Source organism: Cucurbita pepo, chromosome 4 (genome assembly GCF_057944985.1).
Source record: "Cucurbita pepo subsp. pepo isolate OVF chromosome 4, ASM5794498v1, whole genome shotgun sequence".
Classification (NCBI taxonomy): Eukaryota; Viridiplantae; Streptophyta; class Magnoliopsida; order Cucurbitales; family Cucurbitaceae; genus Cucurbita; species Cucurbita pepo.
The window spans coordinates 625,190-650,736 of record NC_141801.1 but is presented as its reverse complement, the minus strand read 5'-3'; the positions used below and the strand labels follow the sequence as shown (position 1 = coordinate 650,736).

Here is a 25,547-nt window from a genome sequence, read left to right as displayed (position 1 = left end):
CAGAGAAAAAAATGGCGAAATGTTGCTGCTGCTGTGATCGAACTCAAGTGAAGAAGGGAGTTTGGACGCCTGAAGAAGACCAAAAGCTTATTTCTTATGTTAATAGATATGGCCATTGGAATTGGAGGCAACTTCCAAAATTTGCAGGTCACTCTCTTTTCTTCTTACTTTCATTCATCGTCTTCTTCCTTAAAACGACCTAATTTCTTCCCGAGTTTTAAAACTTTAGGGCTCTCGAGATGTGGAAAGAGTTGCAGGTTGCGGTGGATGAACTACTTGAGACCCGATATTAGAAAAGGGGATTTCTCGAAGAAAGAGGAAGAAATTATCGTCAAAATGTATTCCGCCATCGGTGGCAGGTATACTTAAGCTCATGTGACGGGTACTCCTAGGATCGGTTTAAAATTTTGAATTTGGTATTAGATCGAGACTTTGATTTTGAACGTTTGAGAGTGCTTATATTTATGTTGACTTTAATCTCACACTCCGATCATTTTGTTCTACTTGTGTTATTTCATGTGACGGGTATTCATCAAATCAGTCTAATTGTATTATGATTTAAAATTTTGTTTCATTCTTACTTTCAAACTCGATTTCAAAAATTTTTCTAGGCCCGTTTTCTAAAATCTTCTTGTCAAAATGGGAACAAAGGCTGGAGTATAAGTTGCACGCCAAATTGACTTGACTCATTCGGTGTTTGAGTATTAGATCGAAAGTATCTAAATCTCGAAATTTTTTGGGAAAAATGAATCTTTGATTTTGAACATTTGAAAGTTCGTACTATTTCATGTGATGGGTACTCCTCGGATCGAATTAAAATTTTGGATTTGGTAGTGATTTAACATGGTATTAGACCGGGATGTTCGAAGTTGAAGTTTTTGATTCATGCAGATGGTCTACCATGGCTTCCCTAATGCCGGGAAGAACAGACAACCATATAAAAAATCATTGGAATACCGTTTTAAAGAGACGAGTATTACAGAAGAATGTGTCAAGAACAATGGCAAACAAACCACCACCACCACCACCACAGTCACCGCCGGCGACAAAAAGTCCAATTCACGAAGGGTTTTCCGGTGAGAGTTTGAGCTCAAACGACAATTCCACTCTCATTGTTGATTCAACGGCTCTAGAGAGTGCACTAATTCAGACCATTGAAACGCTGACCGCCGGAAATATCAACATGCTGCCGGCGAATGATCGGCCGCCGGTGAGTTCCACCGGCGATTTTTGGACCGACCCTTTATGGCTGGACTCCGATTTTGACCTGCCATTTGATTATCATCAAGGCCTCGGAGAACCTATCTTTCCCAAATATGGATTAGATGAATATATTTTTCAAGAAGAATTATATTAAATAATCAATTTTTTTTGTTCAGAGAACAAACTAATAGATACCTTACTCAAATCGGCATAGTTATATATAATAAAGTAAACTATATATATATTACTGAACTATATATATATATTTCTCCATTTTCTGTATTCACTATTCTGTTTGTGTTTATCTGGATTGAGTGTATAAGCTGTTGTGTGGTCCTAACAAAAACCATTAAATTGACAGCAAAAAATTAAATATAAAATAATATATATTTAATTTGCTAATTTATTTTAAAATTGGGTAATATTTTTTTAAAAATATATGAAATAATGAGATTTAACAAAAAAAAAAAAAAAAAAAAAAAAAAAAAAAAAAAAACTTGTTTCTTAATTGAATTAATATTATTATTATTATTATATTTTTTTTCATACCTATTTGAAAATTATATAGATCTAGTGTCCACATCGTTTTAATATTTTTTAAATTTTTTTTGCACGCGTCAATTCATATTAATTCGAGTGTCAATTTCATATTTATAATTTTTAAATGTTTAATCTTAATCTTTTTACCACATTTCTTCGTTTTTGTTCGTAAGGGATTTATGGTAGGGGTGTACATTCAACCCGACAATCCGACAACCCGGACCAACCCAACCCGAACTATAAGGGTTGGGTTGGGTTGAATTAGCATTTTGGGTAGAGTTGTGTTCATTTTTCTGAACTGGGTTGACCCGAGCCAATCCAACCCACTCGAACTTTTTGGGTGAGTAAAAAAAATCCTTCAATCCAACCCAACTCGGACCATGTACACCCCTAGTTTATGGGTGTTGGTCTATGACCAATATATCAAGAGACATGGGACGACATCACGATATCCGTTGTTGACCATTATTACTCCCTTTTGTGTGTATAATCATGAAATTAAATCCTAATTTTCCATCGTACATCTTCAAATATGAAGGTTTCGATAGTATCGACTGATGATTAATTATGAATATAAGTTATTTTGTAGGAAGGTAAAAAGATAAAAGTAATAAGGTAAAGAGCGTATCACTAATATTTATCTAAAGAAAATTATTGTTGACTATAGAAAGAGAGAGAAGGATGAAAATGAAATATTAGTTATGAATGCAAAATAAATAATAATTTTAATTTGTTGTTGTTGGCATTATAATTATTTTCAAAAATAATAGATTTTTAGGGTCTAAAAATGATAGAAACTATATAATAAGGCCACCATATTTGAAAAATTAAATTAATGTCACATTCTTATATCCTTTCAAATTATGGATTACATTGTATCTAAACTCGTACCATAATTAAAAACTTATAATAAGGTTGATTTATGTTAATTAATTAATTAATTAGTTTGTCTCGTATGAATATAGTAATGATATTTTTCTTCCTCCCACGAGATTTGACCCTTTTACTGAATAATGTATTATTTTTATAAATATTTTCAATATGATTCATTTCAACGTATCTTATCTTCACTATTCAAAGCTAAACAGACTTAATTTTAGATTTTACATCTTTATGTTTGTAACAGCCCAAATCCACCGTTAACAAATAATGTCCGCTTTGGCTCGTTACGTATAGCCGCCAACCTCACTGTGTCTAGTAGTGAGAGGTTTCCACACTTTTATAAGAAATGTTTCGTTCCCCTCTCCAACTAATGTGGAATCTTATTATCCATTCCTTCGGGAACCCAACGTCCAGTGACTGATTTTGATACCATTTATAACAGCTCAAATCCACTGCTAACAAATATTGCCCGTTTTAACTCGTTACGTATCGTCGTCAACTTTATAGTTTTAAAACGCGTCTACTAGGGAGAGGTTTCCACAATCCTATAAGGAATGTTTTGTTCCCCTCTCACACGACCATGTTGCAAACGGAATATCAAGGCTATTAGGTACTGAATCTGGACTCGTGTTGGTTTGTAGAGATGGTTTTCACTCTTAGAAGCAATGAGTAAGTATAGTTACCATGTTTAACTTTTTTAATTTTTAATTTTTTATTTTATATAATGAATAGTTATTTAAATTATTTTTATAAGTTAATTTTTAAAATTAGTTTCCAACCAAAAATTAAAAAAAAAATATATTTTTTAAAATAACAATCAAACAACTACTTCATAATTTCTTCGTTTTTTAAATAATAATTATTAATTAAACTCCAAAAGCTGTAATTAATATGTATTTTTAGCACAAAATAATTGATTTATTAATTATCTTTCCTAATTACCAGGAATGTCTAGCAATGAATATCCACCGTCGATGAAATATTATTGCGCTGAGATTTGAATTCCACCATCCGATCAACCAACAAATAAATTAATTAAATGTTTTGGAGTGACGTCAGTTGAACATGACATCACTAAGTTTTTGGATAGATTTAAAAAAAAAAATTTGGAAATTATTAATTGTATTACAAAATTAAAATAATAATAATAAATAAACAAAAGAACCCAAAAGTTGACCATTATTCGTGGGATTTTGAACAATTTTTTTTAAAGTAAACACCAATTCCCTCCCCTAGACCAATTCAATTATTATTATTTTTTAGCGTTTGATTACGACGTTAAATTTTAATACGACCTAAAATAAAATAAAAAACTCGGGTCATAATTTATATTCTATATATTTTTTTATAATTGAACCACGTAAGAATAAAATCAATTAATTAAAATTTTAATCTTTTGATTGTAAGGAAGATGTCCTTATAAATATTTGTTTATGAATTTTTAATATTATTTTTGAAAATGATTAAAATCCGTGTTTATTAATGAAATTTGTTTTAAATTGGTAATTGAGCTATTTTCTTTTTCATTGTCTATTTTTAATTAAAATAAGTAACGGATAATTAATAAAAATAATGAAGGTAAATTATTAATGATTAGTCGTGTTTGCCACGTTTACATTTTATGTCAACAAAGGCTAGACTGCAATTAAAGTCTTCTCAATAAATCATAATTTGACCTTAATATCATTTTTTTTTTAATTTCGTTTAATCTTGATTTATTGGTACGACCTATAGAATAAGTTTGTATAAGACCGAATTAAAATATTTAAATTCTATTTATTAATTTATTAATTGAAAAAATTAATAATTCACTGATAATTATTTGATCTATATAGACGAAATAATTAATTTTTTTTTTTTTAAATAAAACTTTAAATTATTTAAATTATATTGTGAATATAAATATTCTAAGAAAGTGAGCTCGTACGTGTAAGCTCAAACCATAATGCCTTTTCAACATTGGCGAGTACGAAAGTTTGGTAAGAAAGAATATCGAATGAGAAATACATTTGATTGCGCAACATTTGAAACGATCAAAGTGAATTAGGCGTAATAGAAATCTTCGACTTAACGATAATGGAACTTCAAGTCCATTTAAGAAATTCACTTTGTATCTTATTGTTGACTGAAACTAGTGGGATAATAAAATTGTATCTTCTTTGAAACTATGCTGTACCGACTCAAAATGCTACTCACGAGCTGATCGAGATAGCTCCAATAGTGACCTTGTTGACGATGAATTTAGTAAATTACACAAAGTTTTAGAGTGTTTGTTCTCAAATACAAGTTTGAACAATAGCTTTTTGGTCTTCGATTCTCGAGTTCAATTAAGAATATTTCTTTTCATTGGAGCATATACAAATTCTAGAAAACCCATTCTCACATATTGGCCCACGCATACTCGGAACATCTGGGTCTGTTATCACCTAACAATCACAAACATTCAAAATTTTAAAATTAAGGTCATGCATACACACTAAGCGTCTGTAATTTTAAAACGATATTTAAAAATTCATTATAAACTAATCCTAAAACATCAAAATAAATTGTTCATTCTCATATGGGTCTCACCTAGACTCGGAGTATCTGGGTGAGTTATCACCTAACAATCATAAATATTCAAAATGATGAAATTAAGGTCATGCATGCACATCGAGCGCCTGTAATTTTAAAACGTTATTTTAAAAAATCATTCTAAACTGATTCTAAAACATCAACATAACTGGTTCGTTATGGAATGAATGATCGTTATTGTATTAATATAAACAAACTTTTGATTAAACGATAATTATGAACTATTTGGAATGGATCGGAAGGTATTGAAAAAGAAAAAAAAAAGAAAAGAAAATAGAGATGAAGTTTGTGGCCATAGTGAAGCGATGAGGCAAATAGGCTTATCTTATCACTTTAGTGGGCATCAAAATTCAGGAACCTCACGAACAATCTCTCAAATCTCTACTCCACTCACTAGTAGATCATTACCCACATATCAATTTCTGCTCCATCCATGGCTTCCTCCGCTCTTTCTTCTGCAACATCCTCACAGGTATCTATGATTGTTTTTTTGTTCTGAATTTCGATTGAAGTTTGTTGCCGATTGTTGTTGTTTTCATTCAGCTATGCGCCGGCAGAAGCGCTTTGTTCTGTCCCTCTCAAGCGCTTTTGAGGAAACCTAAAAGCACTCAAATGGGGGCAAAGGGAAAGGGAATGGGCGGCAAAATCAGTTGTCAAGCCACGAGTATTCCGGCTGATCGAGTGCCGGATATGGAGAAAAGGAAAACCATGAATCTGCTTCTTCTGGGTGCTATTGGGCTTCCCACTGCTACTATGTTGTATCCTTACACCTATTTCTTTGTCCCTCCTGGGTAAGTTTTCCTCTCTGATCCTGTAATGGTTGGCTGGTTAGGTGGATGGTTGCGATGGAATTTGACCGTTACAAATGGTATTAGAGTTAGACACCGAGCGGTGTGCCAGCGATGGCGCCGGGCTCCCAAGGGAGTGGATTGTGGGATCCCACATTGGGTTGGAGAGGGGAACGAAACATTGCTTATAACAATGTGGAAACCTCTTCCTAGTAGACGAAAGAGGACAATATATGCTAGCGGTGGACTTGGACTCTTACAAATGATATTAGATCCAGATACTGAGTTGTGTGCCACCAAGTACACTGGACTCCCAAGGGGGTGGATTGTGAGATCCCATTTCGGTTGGAGAAAGGAATGAAGCATTGCTTATAAGGATGTGGAAACTTCTTCCTAGTAGACGCGTTTTAGAACCTTGAGGGCAAGTCTAGAAGGGAGAACCCAAAGAGGACAATATATGCTAACGGTGGACTTGGATTGTTGCAAATGGTATCAAAGCCAGACATCGAGCTGTGTGCTAGCGAGGACGCTAGGCTCTCAAGGGGGTGGATTGTGAGATCCCACATCGGTTGGAGAGGGAAACGAAACATTGCTTATAACGATGTGGAAACCTCTCCCTAGTAGACACGTTTTAAAACCTTGAAGGAAAGCCCAGAGAGGACAATATATGCTAACGGTGGACTAGGATGAACATGATGTATAGCTTCAATTAGTAGGAATGAACGAGATTAGACATGTCTTGATTGCCTAGTTGATGAAATGCCTTCTTGTATAAGTACATTATTATGATAAACGAAGGTTAAATTACAAGTTTAGTCTCCGAAATTTGAAGATTATGTCTAATAAGCTCGACTTTTCAATTTTGTGAGGATGAAAAATGTCTAAGCTAAGAAGTTCATAGGGTGCTGCCATGTCTAAGCTAAGAAGTTCATAGTTTTGAGCCTTTTTGTGTATACAATTACAGTACTGGAGGATCTGGTGGTGGAGTTGTGGCCAAGGATGCTCTTGGAAATGATGTTTTGGCTGCTGACTGGCTTAATGTGCATGGCCCTGGAGACCGAACTCTCACACAGGGGTTGAAGGTGCTGTAACTCTCTAACTTTGCTTAATGAATGAACCGTGCGTTGGCCTAGTGGTTAATTAACGTCGTGTAAATGATTAGGGACTAGAGAGAACGAGTTTAAGTCATGGTGGTCGTTTATATCGACAATTTAATGTTCTACGAGTTACCTTGGTAATCAAATATAATAGGGTCATGGTTGTTTGCTTAATGATGTTGTAAATACTGAGTAGGTATTGGCACCGTGCAGCCCTTGTTTTCAAAGATCTTATGCTTCTTTGAGTGTAACCCACTACTTGTAGATATTATCTTCTTTGGGTTGCCTTTTCAGGCTTCCCTTCAAGGTTTTTAAAACGCTTTACTATGGAGAGAGTCTAGCCCTACTTTGACCAGTGTCTCACCCCGTTCGGTAACCTGACTTTAGTACCATTTGTAACAGCCCAAGCCCATTCCCTCAAGGTTTTTAAAAGGTGTCTGCTACAGAGATGTTTTCACACCCTTAATAAAGAATGCTTTGTTTCCCACCCCAACCGATGTGGGATCTCACAATCCACCCCCTTTGGGGCCAACGTTCTCGCTAGCACACCGCATGGTGTCTGGCTCTGATACCATTTGTAACAGCCCAAGTCCACCGCACTGCTAATAGATATTGTCCTATTTGAGCTTTTCCTTTCAGGCTTCCCTTTAAGGTTTTTAAAACGCTCTACTATGGAGAGAGTCTAGCCTTACTCTGACCAGTGCCTTGCACCATCCGGTAACCTGACTTTGATACCATTTGTAACAGCCCAAGTCCATCGCTAGAGTCTAGCCCCCAGTGCTTTGCACCATCCGAAAACCTGACTTTGATGCCATTTGTAACGGTCCAAGCCCATCTCTAGCAAATATTGTCCTCTTTAGGCTTTCCCTAAAGGTTTTTAAAAAGTGTCTACTACAGAGATGTTTTCACACCCTTAATAAAGAATGCTTTGTTTCCCACTCCAATCGATGTGGGATCTCACAATCCCCACCCCTTTGGAGCCAGCGTCCTCGATGGCACACCGCATGATGTCTAGCTCTAATACCATTTGTAACAGCCCAAGTCCACCGCTAGTAGATATTGTCCTATTTGAGCTTTTCCTTTCAGACTTTCCCTCAAGGTTTTTAAAACGTGTCTATTAGGGAGAGGTTTCCACCCCTTATAAAGAATACTATGTTCTCCTCTCCAACCGATGTGGGATCTCACATCGAGCCATTTGAAATGCGAAGCTTACACAATTCACGAGTTTCTGAATGTTAATTACCGTGCTGTTATGAACAAAAGCTATGTACAGTAAAAGGCAATCTGTTGATGATGGATTTCAGGGTGATCCTACCTACCTCGTAGTCGAAAAGGATAAAACGCTCGCAACGTTCGGAATCAACGCAGTTTGCACTCACCTCGGATGCGTCGTGCCATGGAATGCAGCTGAGAACAAGTTCATCTGCCCATGCCATGGATCCCAGTACAACGATCAAGGCAGAGTCGTCCGAGGACCGGCACCTCTGGTAATACCTTTGCTTTCATGCCATTGCAAGGCCTTTGTTTAAACAAGCAACAATCTTGAACTGTTAGATTATACATTGGTTAGTTACTAAATGAAGTTAAAATTTTCTCTGTTGGGACAGTCTCTTGCATTGGTTCATGCCGATGTAGACGACGGGAAGGTCGTGTTCGTCCCGTGGGTCGAAACCGACTTCAGAACTGGCGAAAATCCATGGTGGGCTTAAGGCTCCTCCTCATGTACATCTCTCCACATTCAACCCTTCAATTTGAAGTAATTTTTTTCTCCCATCTCTCATTTTGGTTGCTATATGTTATATAGTCTTGTTGGTTGCCATATATAAGATACAAGGCCATTCAATCCCAGCCATTGATATTAACTTAGTTCATATGCATTGTTTATTGTTTATTGAACTCCGAAGAATAAGATGATGGGTCTGTTCTTATTATATATGACTCTGAAGTTTTATATTCACGATTCAAATGTTAGAGATTTAAATCTGTCGGGTTAGAATTCTCTTTTCGTTTATTCTTGCAAGTGATTAGGATCATCTCGATAGGGTTAGAAATCAAATTAACGGGTATTTTACTTGGATGGTAGGTTGTCGAGAGATTATTAATTGGCAAATTTGGAATTTTGTAATTATTTTAATAATCAATTTCCAACAAACATGCCTACCTACAAAAAAAAAAAAAAAAAAAAAAAAGGTAAATATATAAATATATAATAAATTAGTTTGGATATGGATAGGTATCTTTATATTTATAATAAAAGAGACGAGAAGGGAATTAGGGCGAGGCAAGGGGTAGGGGTGGAGACAAGAAATATAATCCGCATTCTCGGTGTCACAATCACACGTATAAGGCAGGTGACTTGGCAATTGTGCAGCGCCTTGTTGTAATCCAACAAACAAGCCAGTTGTGTGAAAATCGAATTTTGGGGTCAATCTAGTGTATGGTCGAGCCTCGAGCCAAGTTTTGAGAGAAAAAGTTCTAGGAAGTGTGGTTGAGAAAAACATAGAAATTACGATACTTAGGTTGGGAGAAAGTTTGATGAAAGTCTCCCTATAATAAACTTTGCGATTCAGGTCTTGCAGAGACATGATTTTGCCGAACTATCAAACAAATTGAAAATACAGCAATATAACATGAAAGCAAATAAAGGATTTGACTTGTCACGAGCATGTGGCTATGGGCAATATGTCCTGAACGAGCATGACTTTGACACCCGACTCCGTTAGCTAAAGGAGAAAAACCTCCTCCACTCCCTTTATTTTCTATTTGAACCAGGATTTTTCATCCGGATCTCATGGTAAAAGGGTAACACCTTTGGTAAATTCTCTAATTTCCAAGAAAAATTTACTCTGGTAACTTTTCAAAGTATAATGACGATTTAAGAACTGCAAGTTTTTTACTTTCTGGTTTAATTGAAAGGCCCAAGGAAAAATTTGTCATAAGAAAGCGAATGGGAAGAGAGTAAAAAAGGTAAAAAAAAAGCACCCAGATTTGACATTTACAGTGTAGCGAAAAGACAAAAAAGCCCCTCCATCATCCCTTATTTTTGTCCACTAGCTTCACGTGAACCCGACAGGCTCCAAAAATTACAAAACAAACGGATCCCAACCCATAATTACCCCTACGCCCACTACCAAGCAACCCAATAACCAATAACCAATAGGGGTATAATCGGAATCAGAGAAATGGACGGTGGCGATGACGACTGCGCTTTTTCCATCTGTAACGAATCGACGGCCAGCGGCATGTTTTCTTGGTCCGGACTACACGTAGACTCGTGAGGAGGGTGGGCACTGTACATGATGGCTCGTAGTACGGCCGAAACGGTGGGGATATACGCCGTTTTGTTACGGGCGAGGAGCCACGTCAGCCCCATGAGCTGGCAGTCTCTGTTGAACATTTTACTCACTCTGTCGCTGGTGGCGTTCTTCTTCGTTGCCGTAACCTGGATTTATCAATCCCGACAAAGAACATTATATACTCGCGTCCAAACACACCTTAGGTGCTGATTTGCAAATAGGAGAAAATAATGGGGGGAAAGAAAAATAATAAGAAATTCCAAGGACCAAACTGTTACAAATTACGAAACATTTAAATTAAATTAAACACAAATTGTTATATAATTTTTATTTAATATTACCTTTTGAAGGGCGCCAAGGCATTTCGTGCAGCCGGAATAAGATGAGTTCCGGCAATTCTTTTCAAGATTACGGACGGCGGCCGTCGGGGTGGCGTTCCGGTAGCCGTCGTGAACGCCGTCGACGGAGACATTAAAGGCGGCGGGGCAAGACAACGAGCTAATTTGATGAAGCCGAATCCCACAAAAGCACAAAACGGCGTCGCAGCTCGCATTCGGCTGTGGAATCTTTATATTTCTACTCAACAGCGACGCCTGCAGCGAGTTAACGCATTTCTGTGAGTCGTCCGGCATCATCGGAAGGTCCGACGGTGCTGGAGTGGTAATCTTCAGGGCGGCGCGTGCATGAGCGGCAAAAAGCCACGCGGCTAGAACAGGACAGCACCGACTCCGGTCTAAGTCTCGACCGCAAGCCTCCCTAACGCCGCCGAAAAGCTCGTCGGAGAGATCAAGATGGCAAATTTGCATCTGGGTTTGGACCGGAAAGGCCGGAACCGTGTTGGAGGATGAGTATTCGCCGGGATTTAGTGGCTGGCTTTGGCCGGAAACCGGTTGGACGAGAAAACCAGCTGAAGTAGAATGAAAATTTGTAGCAATGCATAAGAAAACGAAGCAAATTAGACATTTTTGGGCGAAATTAAGCATTTTTGGGGGAAATGAAGAAATGGGTATGCTTGTTTTTGCTAATTAGAGGTTTGGTAATGGAGAAAATATTGATTAGAATGGGAAAAGAGTGATGAAATGCTTAAAGATTAGGGTTTTAAAAGTGGGTTTTTTTCAAGCTTTTGGAGAGGATTCAAAAACATTCTCAAATTTTGAACAAAACCCACAAAAAAATGAAGGGTTTTGAAGAGAAAAGTGGAAGGAAGAAGAGGAGAAATCTCAAACAAAAATGAAATGGCATCACTAGAAGGAATGTTGGCTATATATTGCAATATAATGGCTCAATTATTTTGCACTAAGTTCATGTGTTGTTTTGTAAAGGGAGAGGGAAATTGGTAGTGGGTGTGTTGAGGATTGGTTTGGTGGAGAGGAAGAGAGAAAAGGAAAGGAAATGTGAAGAGAATGGTACAAAAGGTTTGTTTTCTTTATCTATTTGAATGGTGGGGAGAAAATGTGATGAGAGAGTGATATGAAAGAAAGCAAAGCAAAGCAAATCACTATTGAAATTTGGTGTATAAAGTGAAATGGTTCTATCTTTTGGGAGTATGGATGTTCTTATAGATCTATATCTCCAATCTTACAAGCCAAACCCCTTGCTATGATAGGGTTTGCGTTTCGAGTTTTGGGTCCTTTTAGGGTTTTCAAACCTTTCGTTTAATTGTAAGTTTAGTCTCTACTGTTGTGAGGCTGATGACGATATATAACGAGTCAAAACAGACAATATCTGCTAGTGGTGGGTTTAGGGTTGCTACAAACGGTATCAGAGTCAGACACCGAACAGTGTACCAGTGAGGACGCTGGCTCCCAAGAGGGGTGGATTGTGAGATCTTATCTCAGTTGGAGAGGGAATAAGAGTGTGGAAACCTTTTCTTACCAGATGTGTTTTAAAACCGTAAGACTGATAGCGATACGTAATGTGTCAAACATACAATATCTGAGAACGGTGGGTTTGAGCTATAGTTTAAGTTCAATGACCCATCAAACCTATGAACGGAAGATTCAAGGTCGAAACTTGTAAACTAATCAAAATAATTCTATACGAAAGTTTTCAATTCGAGCTCAAGAACGCCCCAATTTCATTTGACTTCGTCTCTATATAAGGTGAGATAATTGCATCACATGATTCATCAAAGAAAAAAAGCTTGATGCGTAATGATACCAACAATGATTTTGAAGGAGATCACAATTGTTTATGAAAAGTTTGTTCTATTAAATTCCCAACCTAAAAAGCTTTGTCAATTGAATTGCATTATAAATAAAATATTGGGTTCTTTCTCTAAAGTCTCATGGGTCACCTTTGTTGTTGATTTTTAATTTTAGTATAAAGTTGAAAGGAAATAAAAAGTACCCATTATATGCTTCTTTTCATTACTCTTTTTTAGATATGGATTAAACTAAATACTTATACTTATACTTGTCCGTTTTGACCCGTTATGTATTATAATCAGCTTCACGATTTTACAACGCATCTGCTAGATAGAAGTTTTCACACCCTCACGAGGAAAGTTTCATTCATCTCTTCAACCAATGTGAGATCTCATAATCCACCCTTTTGAGGGTCAGTGTCCTCGCTGATACACCACCTGATGTCTGGCTTTGATACTAGTTGTAATAGTTCAAGCCCACCGCTTGTAGATATTGTCTGCTTTGGCCCATTATGCTTCGTAGTCGCGATTTTACAACACATCTGCTAGAGAGAGGTTTTCAAACCCTTATGAGGAAAGTTTTGTTCCCCTCCTCAACAAACGTGAGATCTCATAATCCACTCTTTTGAGAGTCAGTGTCCTCGCTGACACACCACCTGATATTTGGCTTTTATACTATTTATTAATAGTTCAAGCCCACCGCTAGTAGATATTGTCCGCTTTGGCCCGTTACGCTTCGTCGTCAGCCTCGTGATTTTACAACGTATCTTCTAGAGAGAGGTTTTCACGCTCTTATTAGGAAAGTTATGTTTCCCTCCTTAACCAATGTGAGATCTCATAATTCATCATCTTGAGGGTCAATGTCCACGCTGACACACCACTTGATGTCTGGTTGTGATACGATTTGTAACCGTTCAAGTTCACAATCGATAGATATTGTGTACACGGAAGACATCTCAAGAGGGTTGGACATTTGGTGAGGTGAAGTCTATGAGTGAAGTGTTATATGTGGATGACTTTACAGAGATCCTTTTCTTGCTTTGCGTGCGTTACAGCCATGGCAGACTCAAACCCATCTTTTCTCTCTCACATCTAGAGAGAGAGAAGGGAAAGGTTCACGTGGAGTGGCCACCAACGTTCCCCTTTCCCACTACGAACATACTATCAACCTTTCACATTGTTATTTTAATCTGTATGGACACTTCAAAAAGCAACCAAAAAGTGTTTTTGGCGATTTGGGTTTCTTTCTAATCCCAAATACAATTCAAAATCTTCAACTTGGAGGCTTAGTTTTGGTGTTTTCTACACAAATTTATGCCTTTCTTTTTCATTCAGGACAAATGTCGAACACCTTATGGGCATTGGAACATGAGATAAAGCCACCAATTATTCCACCAAAAAGTTTAGGCTTTGATTATGGGTCCCTTTTGGGGTCCAAGAACTCAATTATGGGTTAGGAAATGATAAAGAAAAGTCTCAACTTTATAATCATTTATTGAATCATCGATGCTACAATATCATCCATCATACATTACATGCACAAGAGGCTTTGTTTTAGCAGCCAAGGCTTGGCAATTGAGCGGAGGGCGCTACGGTTGTCCCGGAATGGCCGATTTGAACTTGATTAGTCTGCTATTTTTGTGAGTCTTTCGTCATCTCTTCTTTTGGTGTCTCTTTAAAATTACTCGAGAATTATTTGTATATCTCATTGGAGTAAGTGTTTGTACTAAACTATGATCGAGTCTCGAGTCAGGTTTTGACCCATTGTTCTACTCGTCGATTTGAAGCTTTTCCACCTCCTCAGCAACCGTTCAAGTCTTTCCTCTTGTTCAATTTGAAGGTTGGATCTCCCTTTTTTTTTTTTTTTTTTTTTTAAACTGATTCATCATTTGAAGCTTTGCTAAATCATCGTTCGTCTATCAACCTTGTTGCTCGTGTTTTCGAGGATTGTTGTGTCTTGTGGTTGTGGATTGCACCAAGAGGACAATTACCCACAAATTTGTTTGACATGACACACGATCTAAATATACCGAAACAAATAAATGAAGTAGAAAGAACAATTTGAAGGGAGAGTTTCTTGGAACAAAGAATCTTCTGTCTATTTGAAGATTGCTTGAGAAAAAAAAGTGTGCTGTCTAGTTGTTCAATGTTTAAAATTAAACGATAAGTTCCTCCCGCTTCAATTGCAACTTTAACTCGATTTTTCATAAAGATGAATTTTTCATCCGGGTTTGTGTAGTTAGTTCCAAATCATAAAGAATCAATACATCGTATGTGGAACATAAATAGTACAACCATAATCAATCCACCATATATTATACGATCAGTTCAATTTGATTCATCGTGGAAATACGATCAAAGCTTCCTATTGAATGGTATGTATACCATTATACATGAAATTTTTTTTTATTGAAGAACTAAGAGCAAAACGTTAAGAATTTATGTTCATATCCACTAGAAAGTGAACAAAAAGAGTACAAATAACATAAGATACACCAAAAAAAAAAAAAAAACAAAAAAACAAAAGAAACTTATAGATCATACCCTAAATATCCAAAAAAATTACATGAAATCAGCAAAGTCCAAGCCTTGAGGAATTTCAAACTGCAAAAAATTACTACAAAAACTGTCTCTCTCATCCTCATTGCAGCTATTGTTTATGCAAGTTGATGAAGAATTCAACGGCGTGGGGCTTGATTTTGGCGTTGTTATAACCGATTCAAACCCAAAATCTGAAGCCTTAGGTTTCAAGCCATCATCGTACACATGATTAACATCATCTCCACTCAAATTTGAAGCTAAAAAGTTCATATTTTCTTGAGAATTTGAGCACTCAACGAAGTTTGTGATGGGTATCATTGAAGAGTTTGTGTTATTATTGATTTCATCGTTGGGTTGTAAGAGTTGTGATAATGTGTCCATTTGAGCTTGAATTTGAGCATGTTCTTCATTTTGGAGATGGGAATTGTTGGCATTTGGGTCTTCTTGTTTGAGGGCTAAGAGGGTGGAAATTAGCCTTAGAGATTCAGGGTTTAGAGCTTGAGCTTGGTTGTTTAATAACGTCGAGAGACCGAGGATTGGGTGGCTGCGGATGGCCGTGGCGATGATGGAGGATAGGTCGAGAAGATCGATCCGTGGAGTGTGGGTCACTGGGTCGATTCCCATTCGAAGGAGTTTTTTTCTAATGTGAGTATTCCAGTAGTTCTTGATCTCGTTATCTGTTCTTCCAGGTAAATGAGCTGCTATCGCTGACCATCTAAGACAACAACAAAAATCAACCATTTGTGAGCATCATACAAGTTTCCTGTGTAACACAGCCCAAACCCACCACTATCATATATTGTCCTCTTTGGGCTTTCCCTTTTCGGACTTACCCTAAAGGTTTTAAAACATAGGGAGAGGTTTCCACGCCCATATAAAAAAAATGTTTTGTTCATCTCTCCAACCGATGTGGGATCTCACAATCCACCCCTGTTCGGGGCCAACGTCCTCGCTGACACTCATTCCCCTCTTCAATCGATGTGGGATCTCACAATCTACACTCTTTCGGGGCCCAGCGTCCTCAGTGGCACACCGCTTAGTGTCCACCCTCCTTCGGGGCTCAGTGTTTTTGCTGGCACACTGCCTAGTGTCCATCCTCCTTCGAGTGTGAGATCTTACATCAGTTGGAGAAAAAAACAAATCATTCTTTACAAGGGTGTAAAAACTTCTCACTATACGTTTTAAAATCTTGAAGGGAAACCCATAAGAAAAAACCTTAAAGAAGATAATATTTGCTAGCGGTAGACCGGAGCTGTTACATCCGAGTTCATAATTTAGAGAAAAAAAACACGATTAATCTTACTTGTTTCCCAAGACACTATGCAATTGGATTATAGTCTCTTCTTCCTCAAAAGAAAACCTCCCTCTCTTAATATCAGGTCTCAGATAATTAGTCCACCGAAGCCTACAACTTTTCCCACATCTTTGAAGTCCTACGAAACATCCCAACAAAAAGGCCTCAACTTTTCATTTCAGCTCTTAAATTTCAACACACAAACAAGAACAAACAAGAACACACAAGAACACACAAGAACAAACAAGAACACACAAGAACAAACAAGAACACACCAGCTTTTTTAGGAAGATTACGCCAATTCCCAGGCCCATGAATTTGAATATAGCCAACAAGCTTCTGATCTTCCTCAGGAGTCCATGGACCCTTTTTCAGGCCATTCTTATCACAGCATGGAGCTCGTCCCATTCTCAGTTGCTAGCTAGCCAACACCTTGGACAGTTCGTTCCTTAAAAACAGGGTCAAAGGAAACAGGAGCTGGCAAATGAACCTTATTTTAAGACACTATCATTGATAAAGATGAGCTTTTTATATAGACATCATTGAGGGTAGGAGCTGAAATGTGACATGTTATAAGTCAAACGTATTTGGTGTCGACGTGTTCATTTCGGACACGTGTTTATGTACGTATGGACGCATGCATGTACACGTATGTTGTTATTTTGTCTTTTAGCTAGAAAATGATGAAATGAAGTCAAAGTTTAGGTGACATGTTAGGGGGTTGACTTTGTGAGAAAGTGACCATGCATTCATACATGCATGGTTATGTAGATGCACATGTGCATACATGAGTTGACAAGGGAAACCCTACTTTTTTTTTTTTTTTTTTTATGGGGTATTTTTTTTAAGCAAGTATTGTTCGAGGAAATTGTAATGGGTTTAGACATACGACCTTCGGTTCTGATTCTGATGCTACTGAATCCAAAAAGTTAAGCTAACGAGATATAGGAAATTGAAGGTTAAATTGGAAGTTTGGTTTAGAAAGTTTCATATCAGTCGTCTAACACGTTTATAATTTGCTTTAGAAAGTATATATATCTAATAGGGCTCAGAATCTTCGATTTTGTAGCTGACATGTTATAATTAAAAGTTTAAGGACCTATTAGATATTTTTCAAAGTACTTTAAGGACTTATTTAACAGAAATTTGAAAGTTCATAGAGCGAACGGATAATTTAACCTAAATATAAGCGTTTATCGGTAGATTTGCAAATGGGTCTTTGACTCGAGAGGCATGGACCATACATACATACGTATCATGATGTGGATGTACATGAGTTGACATTGGGTAAAAGTTTGAGAAAAAGAGGAGAGATTAGGAGCTAAGTAAAGGCCTAAATGAGCTATGTTTTGATTTGGGGGGAGTTGACATTTGGTTTTGTGTTATATTGACTTATGGGAATGATTGGACGGTCATGGTAGTTAAGTTCTCCCATCAACTTCGTAGAAAAATATGTTTTACATTTCATGTTTTTGGTCGTGTTTCATTTCCTCCTTCAACATTGCTTCTAATTCTAAGCCAACTAATTAATTGGATAGATTCGATCTTTATAATATGTGTTAGGACGTGGTTAAGTTTACGTCGGATACCTAAATTCACTGTTTGTTAGCTAAAAGTCGAAAAACCCGTGTACCTATAAGTAAATATAATACTTGAATAGATATAAGTCGATCTTTTGAATGATATCGGACGTAAGTTCATACGAAAATAAACCTACGAAAAACATATATCGTTCTAAACTATATATTAAGATTGTTCGGGTACGTATATAATACGCTTTGGATTACCTTAATTTTCTTTTCCTTGTATGCTAAGCAAGCTTCTTTGGAAAAAGTAGTTCTTTCTTCTCTATAAGGAATTGCCCATTTTTCAAATAGATAAGAGAAAATAATAGAAAGATAATATTATAATTTTCAATTAATGTGAAAATGGGGTTAAGTTTTATAAACGTTCAAGTCAACTTATATGCATTTCAACTGATTTTTCTAGATAATCGTCTAACCCTAATATGTTTAGCCCAACAAACTAAAGCATTACGTGAGTGACTTTTCTAACGAACCTTAGGGTTAGGTATTCATGTGTCGAAATGCACATGCATATATGTCGGGTATTGTGGATAATCAGCTCGGGGGTCTCATTAACATGTGTGAATGACATGTCGTTATGTAAATCATGAAAGTGTAACGATTAACTGTAGTTTCACGAGACACTATGCTGGATCCAACTCAACTCCACTAAGTATCAATTCTCATCAGTTAAGGTAAAATCTCCTAGAACTTCGAGCTCATACACCATCATAATTGACCCATCAATTCAGGGATTCATATTTAGACAGTTCAGACTCGGGTTCCTCATAACATGTATGTTTGACCCCATTAGAGGGTTACTAATCGAATATCTTTTATACCCAATCTTTTTAGATAATGACAGGAACGTATAAAACGGGTTATGAAGCATTTGCTAATCATATCGTCGAGTTTATCGTAAAACGTTATTCAAACTTGAGATTCATAATTCAATGACGAGTCATCAAGTCTATGATGAGGCATTCAAATAAGGGCCTTGAATTTAAGTTAAAATAATAGAAAAAGAGAATCTACCTTGATTTTGGATGGTTGAGCAACAAAATATTATAAAAATGCCTAAAAACGTCGCCGTTTTTACACACAGCCTCTCATTTTTCTTCATTATCAGTAACAACAATGGCGTGCAAGTCCAGATTTCTTCACCTACAAATTTCCAAACTCTCCAAGCTGTAGCCTTCGGTTCTTATGAACAAGACCACTAGGATTCCTCCACGTGGAACAGACACACAGTAGAAAGTCAACTCAAGCTCATCTTATGTTGACATTTGTTCACTGTAGCAGAGCAATAATCAGCATGTAATCATGTGGCTGAAAATTGTTTGTCTGTCTGTCTGAATTTTGGTTGGGTGTTAAATTCAAATTCATTGAAAGTTGTAAGGACTCAGATCCACCGCTAGCAGATATTGTTCTCTTTGGGCTTCCCTTCAATGCTTTAAAACTGATCGGGGAAGGTTTCCACCCCTCATAGATTGTGGTTTGTTCTCCTCCCTAATCAAGGTGGGACATCACACTAGTTAAGTAAGAGGAAGATCGTAGGTGTTTAAGTAAGAGATGCTATCTGTATTGGTATAAGACATTTCAAGAAAACGAGCGAATATTCAAAAGTAGATAATATTGTACCATCGTGGAGCTTCGTTGTTGTTCTATCATTCTAATGATCAAATCGTGAAGGTTCTTCAACTTCATGACAATACCCTTAAGCGATCATAAGCTTTATTTTCATAATTTTAGTTTTTTTTTGTTTGGTTGAAATGAACTTAGACGAGGTTCTGTGTTGAATTGGTATGAGGTATTTTGGGAAGATTAATGAATATTCAAACGAAACTATGTTTAAAGTAGAGAATATCATACTATTGTGGAGTATCGTTGTTGTTCTATCATTCTGATGATCAAATCGTGAATGTTCTTAAATTTGATGACGATATCCTGAAGCGATCGTAAACTTGATTTGTAATATGAAAAAGATAGTTTAATCAATGGTTGGTCGAGAGAGATCTCTTTGTTCAATATTTTAAAGTTATAGCCATACCGAGTGCTTGGTTGGCTTTGACCGTATGGCCATGGTCATCCACCAAATATAAACACAATAGAATAATGTATGTGTTGTTAAACTACAATACGTATGTACAAAAAGCTCCAAATTCCCAATAATATTATGTATGAAGCTCCTACCACATAATGTCGTATCACTTTATATAATTTGCATTTGATTTATTAATCATTCCAACCACTCATGTGCCATTTCACATTTTGTTCATACCTTTGTCTCGAACTTTTTTCCTCGATCGATTTTGAATTTGGAACTCATCCCTAAGAGTAATCACCGTTAGAGTCCTTGATCGTTGCTCGGTTCTGGGTTGCAGATTTGTCGGTTGTTCTTCACTCTCACTGGTTGTGCCTCCAAGGATAGCTTCATCTCACATATATAGATTATTTTGCGGGTTCAATTGCCTCGATCCACTAGCAAATCTCTCTTCCCTTCTATGTTCTCAGAGTTCGAGTTTTGTTGAATTAGTTTCGTCTCTGATAAAATCGATCATAAATTGGTTCCAAATTGAACAGAACCAATCAGACTAAATAAACATTAGTTCCAAGTTGGAAGAATTAAAAGTATAATTTCATCTATTGTAAGTTATTGTTACTATATGAAGGTGATGAAGATAAAGGAAGGACGGGTGACGAAGGGTGACGAAATACAACAGACTAAACATCTAAAATATATTCATATAAGCCTTCAATGTTGAGGATTGTTGGGAGGGAGTCCCATATTAGCTAATTAAGGGAATGATCATGAGTCTATAAATAAATAATATATTTTCATTGGTACGAGACCTTTTGGGAAAACCAATAGCAAAGTCATGAGACCTTATGTTCAAAATGGACAATATCATACCATTGTAGAGATCCGTGATTCCTAACATGGTATCAGAGTTATGTCCTTAACTTAGCCATGTCAATAGAATCCTCAAATATCGAACAAACAAGTTCGGACCCTTAAAAGTGTAGTCAAAAGTGACTCAAATGTCAAACAAATGGTGTACTTTGTTCGAAGACTCTAGAGAAAGGAGTCAAGCCTCAATTAAGGGGAGGTTGTTCGAGGGCTTCATAGGCCTCGGGAGAGGCTCTGTAGTGTACTTTGTTCGAAAGGAGGATTGTTGAAAATCGTTGGGAGAGAGTCCCACACTAATTAAGGAAATGATTCCTAAGTTTATAAGAAATACATCTCCATTGGTTTGAAGCCTTTTAAGGAAACCAAACGCAAAGTAAACACTATCACACCATTGTAGAGAGTCGTGGTTTCTAAGATCTAATAGATATACTTATGCCTCATCAGAATCCCTCAAAAGAATCCAGACATGGTTGCACATACAAAAAAAAAACAAACAAAAAAAACAAAACAAAACTAGTGGTCAAGGGAGAGACAAATATGATTACTGCACAGAGTGCGAAAGCATTTGTATAGACAATTGCACTCAAAATATGTAATACAAATGAGAAGAAAAGTAGAAGCTGGCAGAATACAAAATTTACCAAATGCAGAAGACCCAACAATACAGTACAAATGCATATGTATTAGGTATTTAGAATATTGCTATAACTCTTTAAAGTCTTATCTCAAATTAGGCGGTGAGTGCTCCAATTGATGTCATCAGCTCTCAAAAACCACTCTCTATGCTGTATTCACCCAATCATTCATTTTGTTACGGCCTCGTTAGCTGTCTGTGATCCAGCCCTCTCATCTCTTTTCTTCTTCTCTCTATAGGCAAAAACAGAATTGAAGAGCACTGGTTAATTATACCATGATCCACCCAATTCTGACTCATTTTTAGGCCTCCCAAGACCCATGTACCGATCCGAAATTTTTTACTTAATTTAAGGTCACCACTGTATACATATCATAAACATTGAAGGCGGAAATACTTCATTTAAACTTTCATAAAACATCACCATACCTTCATCTTAAAACACAGCCAGCCTCACCTAAGATCCATGTAACAACCCGAAATTTTCTATTTAATTTAAGGTTGCCACTATAATGAATATTGAATGCAAAAATACTTCATTTAAATTTTCATAAAACATCACCTTGATCTTAAAACACAGCCAGCCTCACCCAAGATCCATGTAACGACCCGAAATTTTCTACTTAATATAAGGTTGTCACTGTATACATATCATGAACATTGAAGGCAGAAACACTTCATTTAAACTTTCATAAAACATCACCTTCATTTTAGAACACAGTCAGCCTCACTCAAGATCCATGTAACGATCTGAAATTTTTTACTAAATTTAAGGCCGCTACTGTATATATATCATGAACATTAAATGCAGAAATACTTCATTTAAACTTTCATAAAACATCACCTTCATCTTAAAACACAGCCACCCTCACTCAAGATCCATGTAATGACCCGAAATTTTCCACTTAATCTAAGGTCACCACTGTATTAAATGCAGAAATACTTCATTTAAACTTTCATAAAACATCACTTTCATCTTAAAACACAGCCAAGCGGTGGATATCTAGTGAATATAAATGATATGACGGTGAGTTGTAGAGGATTTGACAAAGACTGAATTGTTTTCAAAACGATTATGGGTTCATAAAATCCAAGAAAATATGGTGGTGTGAAAGAGCAGATTGTGGGTATGTTAATCTACCAGGCCAGGAACCATGAACTTAAAAATCTCTTACCTATCAACGTATTCCTTTAGGAGCTCCTTCGCCTGAACCAACTTCGAAAGCAGGTTGCGGTATACATCAAGGTCTCGGTCCACACTTTTTTTGTCAACATTTAAAGCGGCACAGAGCTGTTCAGAAGCAGCAAAGTGTTAGATGTCAACACTTGGTAAAATCTCCATTACATGGCTTTAGCTGTTTTAGAAAAATAAAAGTATGTTTGGAGATAGACACGCTAAATAGAGATGGCCAATTAAAGCAATAGTTCATGATAACTGTTGTTGATGGGGGCAGTGGAACATATGTATGTTTCCCTTCACAAGAGCTAATAAACTGAATGAAAAGGACCAGCTGAGACTACTAAAGAGCATAAACTACATCCACAAGATCAGTACAATCTCCACAAAGGAGAAGGAAATCCCACAAAAACACTGTAATTGTGTATGTGGGATTGTCCCGAGCAAAGGGGAATGTTCCAAAAAATGGTTAGCTCATATTTCTCTTCAACCAAATACTACAAAAAAGATTGATGTTACCTAGAAAAGTAAAATGGAGACTAATGCAGGAAAGAGTACCTTGAACCTAATTCTATCGAACTGATTAAGGTTAAGCACTCTTCCATCAGGATCCAATTTCTCTAATGAGTAAAAAGATAATAATGAGCACGAAACACAATTACACTTTATGAATGGCAGCACTCAGAGAAAGAATACAATCTACAAGTAAAAGTACTATGAGAGGGGGGCTGGCTATCATGTAAATGTTTAATTTAGCAATAATAAGCTCGATATACTATCATCTCAAAATCTTCATCTACTTAAAAGCTATATCACAAAGAGGAAGATAAAATAAACCTTTTCCAAGATACTGGGTTCAGTAGCATTTGCCAATTCGAGGAGTCGAAATAGCCCAATCGCAAAAAATCGGCTGTAACTGAAACTCCCCTTACTCGCAGCTCGTTCTGCAATGTCTTTCAAAACACTCTCAACTTCTCCTTCTTTTGATGCAAATTCAACCAATGAAGCTGCAGACTGAGACCGAGCCCACTCTTCCAATTTTTGAGCATCAATTCTGGACGGTATAACAGAAAGTAGTACTAAAAATGAAGAAAAACCTTCTTGAAATTATTGGAAGAATGGTCGAAGGATGGAATATAATTTCCAGTGAAGAAAATTCCACTCTTGGAGATATTGAACAAAGAGTAAACATCCGTTAATTAGATTACCATGTGATTTGACCAAATAATCTAGTCATTTAGACAACCAAGTCCAAATTAAGATGTGAAATACTAGGAAAGAAGATAAAAGTTGAATAAGAATCGTCGTATTTTTGCTGTAAGTGGAATCATGTCATGTTTTTTTCAACTTAACAATGTTTACTATCTATGAACAAGGCTAGTGAATTTATTAGATGGCAAGAAGAGATAGAGATCAGGGATGGTAAAGCAAAGGGGAATACATGGCCAAACCTATATTGCTCTGGATCCTCATTCAACGCCTTAATGTAGGCTTGGAAAATGGCCTCCCGATCCTCATCGCTAGGGTACCCATCCATAAGCTGATCATATACAGTAACAAAACCGAGGGCGAAAACAGGATCATAACGGTACGTCCTCTTATACCTCATCAAATGCTGCTGCACAATCAACTCTTGCAGAACAGAGTTGTATATGCTAGGGATAGGTCGTTTATACGCCTTTAGAAAGTTCAATTTAGTCTCAGCTACAGTCGTCACATCTAAATCCGAAAATAGCACATCATTTTCTACACTCAAATACTAAGAAATCGAACTAGAGAAATCTCAACATACTGAACAAGTTTAGAATTGATCAAACCGAACTATTGAAAGCCTAATTGTTACTTAAAACATAAATTTCCGTCCATAACGATTCATCTCAACAATTAACGAACAAAAAAAACACAAGTTCACATCGAAATCATCGAAACAAGCCAATTCGTTTCTGCTACCATAATCTAGCAAAGGAACAGTCTAGTAAGCGAGTAAGGAAAACAAATCTGCCAGAAGCTACCTGTTCCGGCGGACATGCAATGAATGACCAAGCGAGAACTGAAACTCGAGGTTCGAACTCCCGAATGATGATAGAAAACACTAGAACGGAAACGAAACCCGTCGAAATTCGAGGCGAGTGAACGAGCCGACGGAACCGGCGACCTTCGATCAGAAAACTGACTTACCGTTGAGAATGACACGGAATTAACAGCCGCCATTGCAGAAGAATGAGAAGAAATTTGCAAATCTTACAAACTTCCAGAGAAAAAGGATTTCATGTCGAAGATTTTTTCTGGGAGAAAAAAAAAAAAGAAAAGAAAAGAAAGAAACAAGAGAGGACGAAACTGAGAGGCCATGATAGAGAGGCTTATCCATATTTTAATTTCTTAACCTTAGCTAAGAAGCCATTAGGATGTCGACACCTGGCAGTGTCCGTATTTTGATTTTCCATTTGGATGGTCCAGATCTTTTGATCTCTCCTTTTTCACTTTAAAATAAAATAAAATTTTAAAAGAGAAAATAGTTTAGAATTGGGCTAACTCAAAATTGGGCCCAAACATTTAGTCCGTAACAGAGCGATTTATTTTGGTTGGGTTGACAGCTCAAGCACAACCCACAACCCAAGCTCATCGCTAGCAGATATTGTCCACTTTGGCCATTTATGTATCATCGTTAGTCTCACGATTTTAAAACGCATCTGTTAAGTAGAGATTTTCACATGCTTACCAAGAATGTTTCATTCCTCTTTCCAACCGATGTGGGATCTCATAATGTGATGTCCCACATCGGTTGGGGAGGAGAACAAAACACCCTTTATAAGAGTGAGGAAACATTCCCCTAACAGACACGTTTTAAAGCCTTGAGGGGAAACCCAATGAGGTCAATATCTGCTAGCGGTGGATCTGG

General features: G+C 36.9%; 5 protein-coding genes across 6 annotated transcripts; 2 read left to right on the top strand and 3 right to left on the bottom strand.

Annotated features, from left to right (window-relative positions):
* LOC111793653 (transcription factor MYB58-like) lies at nt 1-1,371 on the top strand. Its single transcript, XM_023675635.2, has 3 exons — nt 1-147; nt 230-359; nt 892-1,371. The coding sequence occupies exons 1-3, from the start codon at nt 12-14 to the stop codon at nt 1,355-1,357; spliced, it is 732 nt and encodes a 243-aa protein (XP_023531403.2). The 5' UTR covers nt 1-11; the 3' UTR covers nt 1,358-1,371.
* Nucleotides 1,372-5,509: 4,138 nt separating this feature from the next.
* LOC111793654 (cytochrome b6-f complex iron-sulfur subunit, chloroplastic) lies at nt 5,510-9,041 on the top strand. Its single transcript, XM_023675636.2, has 5 exons — nt 5,510-5,671; nt 5,743-5,990; nt 6,952-7,069; nt 8,389-8,571; nt 8,692-9,041. The coding sequence occupies exons 1-5, from the start codon at nt 5,633-5,635 to the stop codon at nt 8,791-8,793; spliced, it is 690 nt and encodes a 229-aa protein (XP_023531404.1). The 5' UTR covers nt 5,510-5,632; the 3' UTR covers nt 8,794-9,041.
* Nucleotides 9,042-10,052: 1,011 nt separating this feature from the next.
* LOC111793650 (putative GPI-anchored protein At4g28100) lies at nt 10,053-11,901 on the bottom strand. Its single transcript, XM_023675632.2, has 2 exons — nt 10,722-11,901; nt 10,053-10,526 (listed from the first exon to the last, which is right to left on the bottom strand). Exons 1-2 carry the CDS (start codon nt 11,361-11,363, stop codon nt 10,212-10,214), a joined length of 957 nt encoding a protein of 318 aa, XP_023531400.2. The 5' UTR covers nt 11,364-11,901; the 3' UTR covers nt 10,053-10,211.
* Nucleotides 11,902-15,046: 3,145 nt separating this feature from the next.
* On the bottom strand, nt 15,047-16,839 carry LOC111793651 (transcription factor MYB41-like). Its single transcript, XM_023675633.2, has 3 exons — nt 16,637-16,839; nt 16,371-16,500; nt 15,047-15,782 (listed from the first exon to the last, which is right to left on the bottom strand). The coding sequence occupies exons 1-3, from the start codon at nt 16,767-16,769 to the stop codon at nt 15,089-15,091; spliced, it is 957 nt and encodes a 318-aa protein (XP_023531401.1). The 5' UTR covers nt 16,770-16,839; the 3' UTR covers nt 15,047-15,088.
* Nucleotides 16,840-21,351: 4,512 nt separating this feature from the next.
* LOC111793652 (protein THYLAKOID FORMATION1, chloroplastic) lies at nt 21,352-24,986 on the bottom strand. Of its 2 annotated transcripts, XR_015420798.1 has the most exons (6): nt 24,661-24,986; nt 24,100-24,367; nt 23,486-23,702; nt 23,207-23,268; nt 22,647-22,762; nt 21,352-21,704 (listed from the first exon to the last, which is right to left on the bottom strand). XR_015420798.1 is itself a non-coding variant. In XM_023675634.2 (5 exons), the coding sequence occupies exons 1-5, from the start codon at nt 24,857-24,859 to the stop codon at nt 21,641-21,643; spliced, it is 864 nt and encodes a 287-aa protein (XP_023531402.1). In that variant the 5' UTR covers nt 24,860-24,982; the 3' UTR covers nt 21,352-21,640. The 2 variants fall into 2 exon arrangements, 1 of the variants encoding a protein (XP_023531402.1); XM_023675634.2 differs by lacking the exon at nt 23,207-23,268 and having other exon boundaries at nt 24,661-24,982.
* Nucleotides 24,987-25,547: the final 561 nt, after the last annotated feature.

Bases quoted from the DNA above. Each gene is read 5' to 3' on its own strand.
- LOC111793653 (XM_023675635.2), top strand. From the start codon at position 12: ATGGCGAAATGTTGCTGCTGCTGTGATCGAACTCAAGTGAAGAAGGGA. The intron at 148-229 runs GTCACTCTCTTT...TTAAAACTTTAG, and splicing joins GCAACTTCCAAAATTTGCAG to GGCTCTCGAGATGTGGAAAG. The intron at 360-891 runs GTATACTTAAGC...TGATTCATGCAG, and splicing joins TATTCCGCCATCGGTGGCAG to ATGGTCTACCATGGCTTCCC.
- LOC111793651 (XM_023675633.2), bottom strand. From the start codon at position 16,769: ATGGGACGAGCTCCATGCTGTGATAAGAATGGCCTGAAAAAGGGTCCA. The intron at 16,501-16,636 runs GTGTGTTCTTGT...GATGTTTCGTAG, and splicing joins TAATCTTCCTAAAAAAGCTG to GACTTCAAAGATGTGGGAAA. The intron at 15,783-16,370 runs GTAAGATTAATC...TTGTTGTCTTAG, and splicing joins CATAGTGTCTTGGGAAACAA to ATGGTCAGCGATAGCAGCTC.
- LOC111793650 (XM_023675632.2), bottom strand. From the start codon at position 11,363: ATGCTTAATTTCGCCCAAAAATGTCTAATTTGCTTCGTTTTCTTATGC. The intron at 10,527-10,721 runs GTAATATTAAAT...TGATAAATCCAG, and splicing joins GCCTTGGCGCCCTTCAAAAG to GTTACGGCAACGAAGAAGAA.
- LOC111793652 (XM_023675634.2), bottom strand. From the start codon at position 24,859: ATGGCGGCTGTTAATTCCGTGTCATTCTCAACGGTAAGTCAGTTTTCT. The intron at 23,703-24,099 runs GTTTGGCCATGT...TATACCGTCCAG, and splicing joins GAGGATCCAGAGCAATATAG to AATTGATGCTCAAAAATTGG. The intron at 22,763-23,485 runs GTTTATTTTATC...GCTTCTGAACAG, and splicing joins AACCCAGTATCTTGGAAAAG to CTCTGTGCCGCTTTAAATGT.
- LOC111793654 (XM_023675636.2), top strand. From the start codon at position 5,633: ATGGCTTCCTCCGCTCTTTCTTCTGCAACATCCTCACAG. The intron at 5,672-5,742 runs GTATCTATGATT...GTTTTCATTCAG, and splicing joins CTTCTGCAACATCCTCACAG to CTATGCGCCGGCAGAAGCGC. The intron at 5,991-6,951 runs GTAAGTTTTCCT...ATACAATTACAG, and splicing joins TATTTCTTTGTCCCTCCTGG to TACTGGAGGATCTGGTGGTG.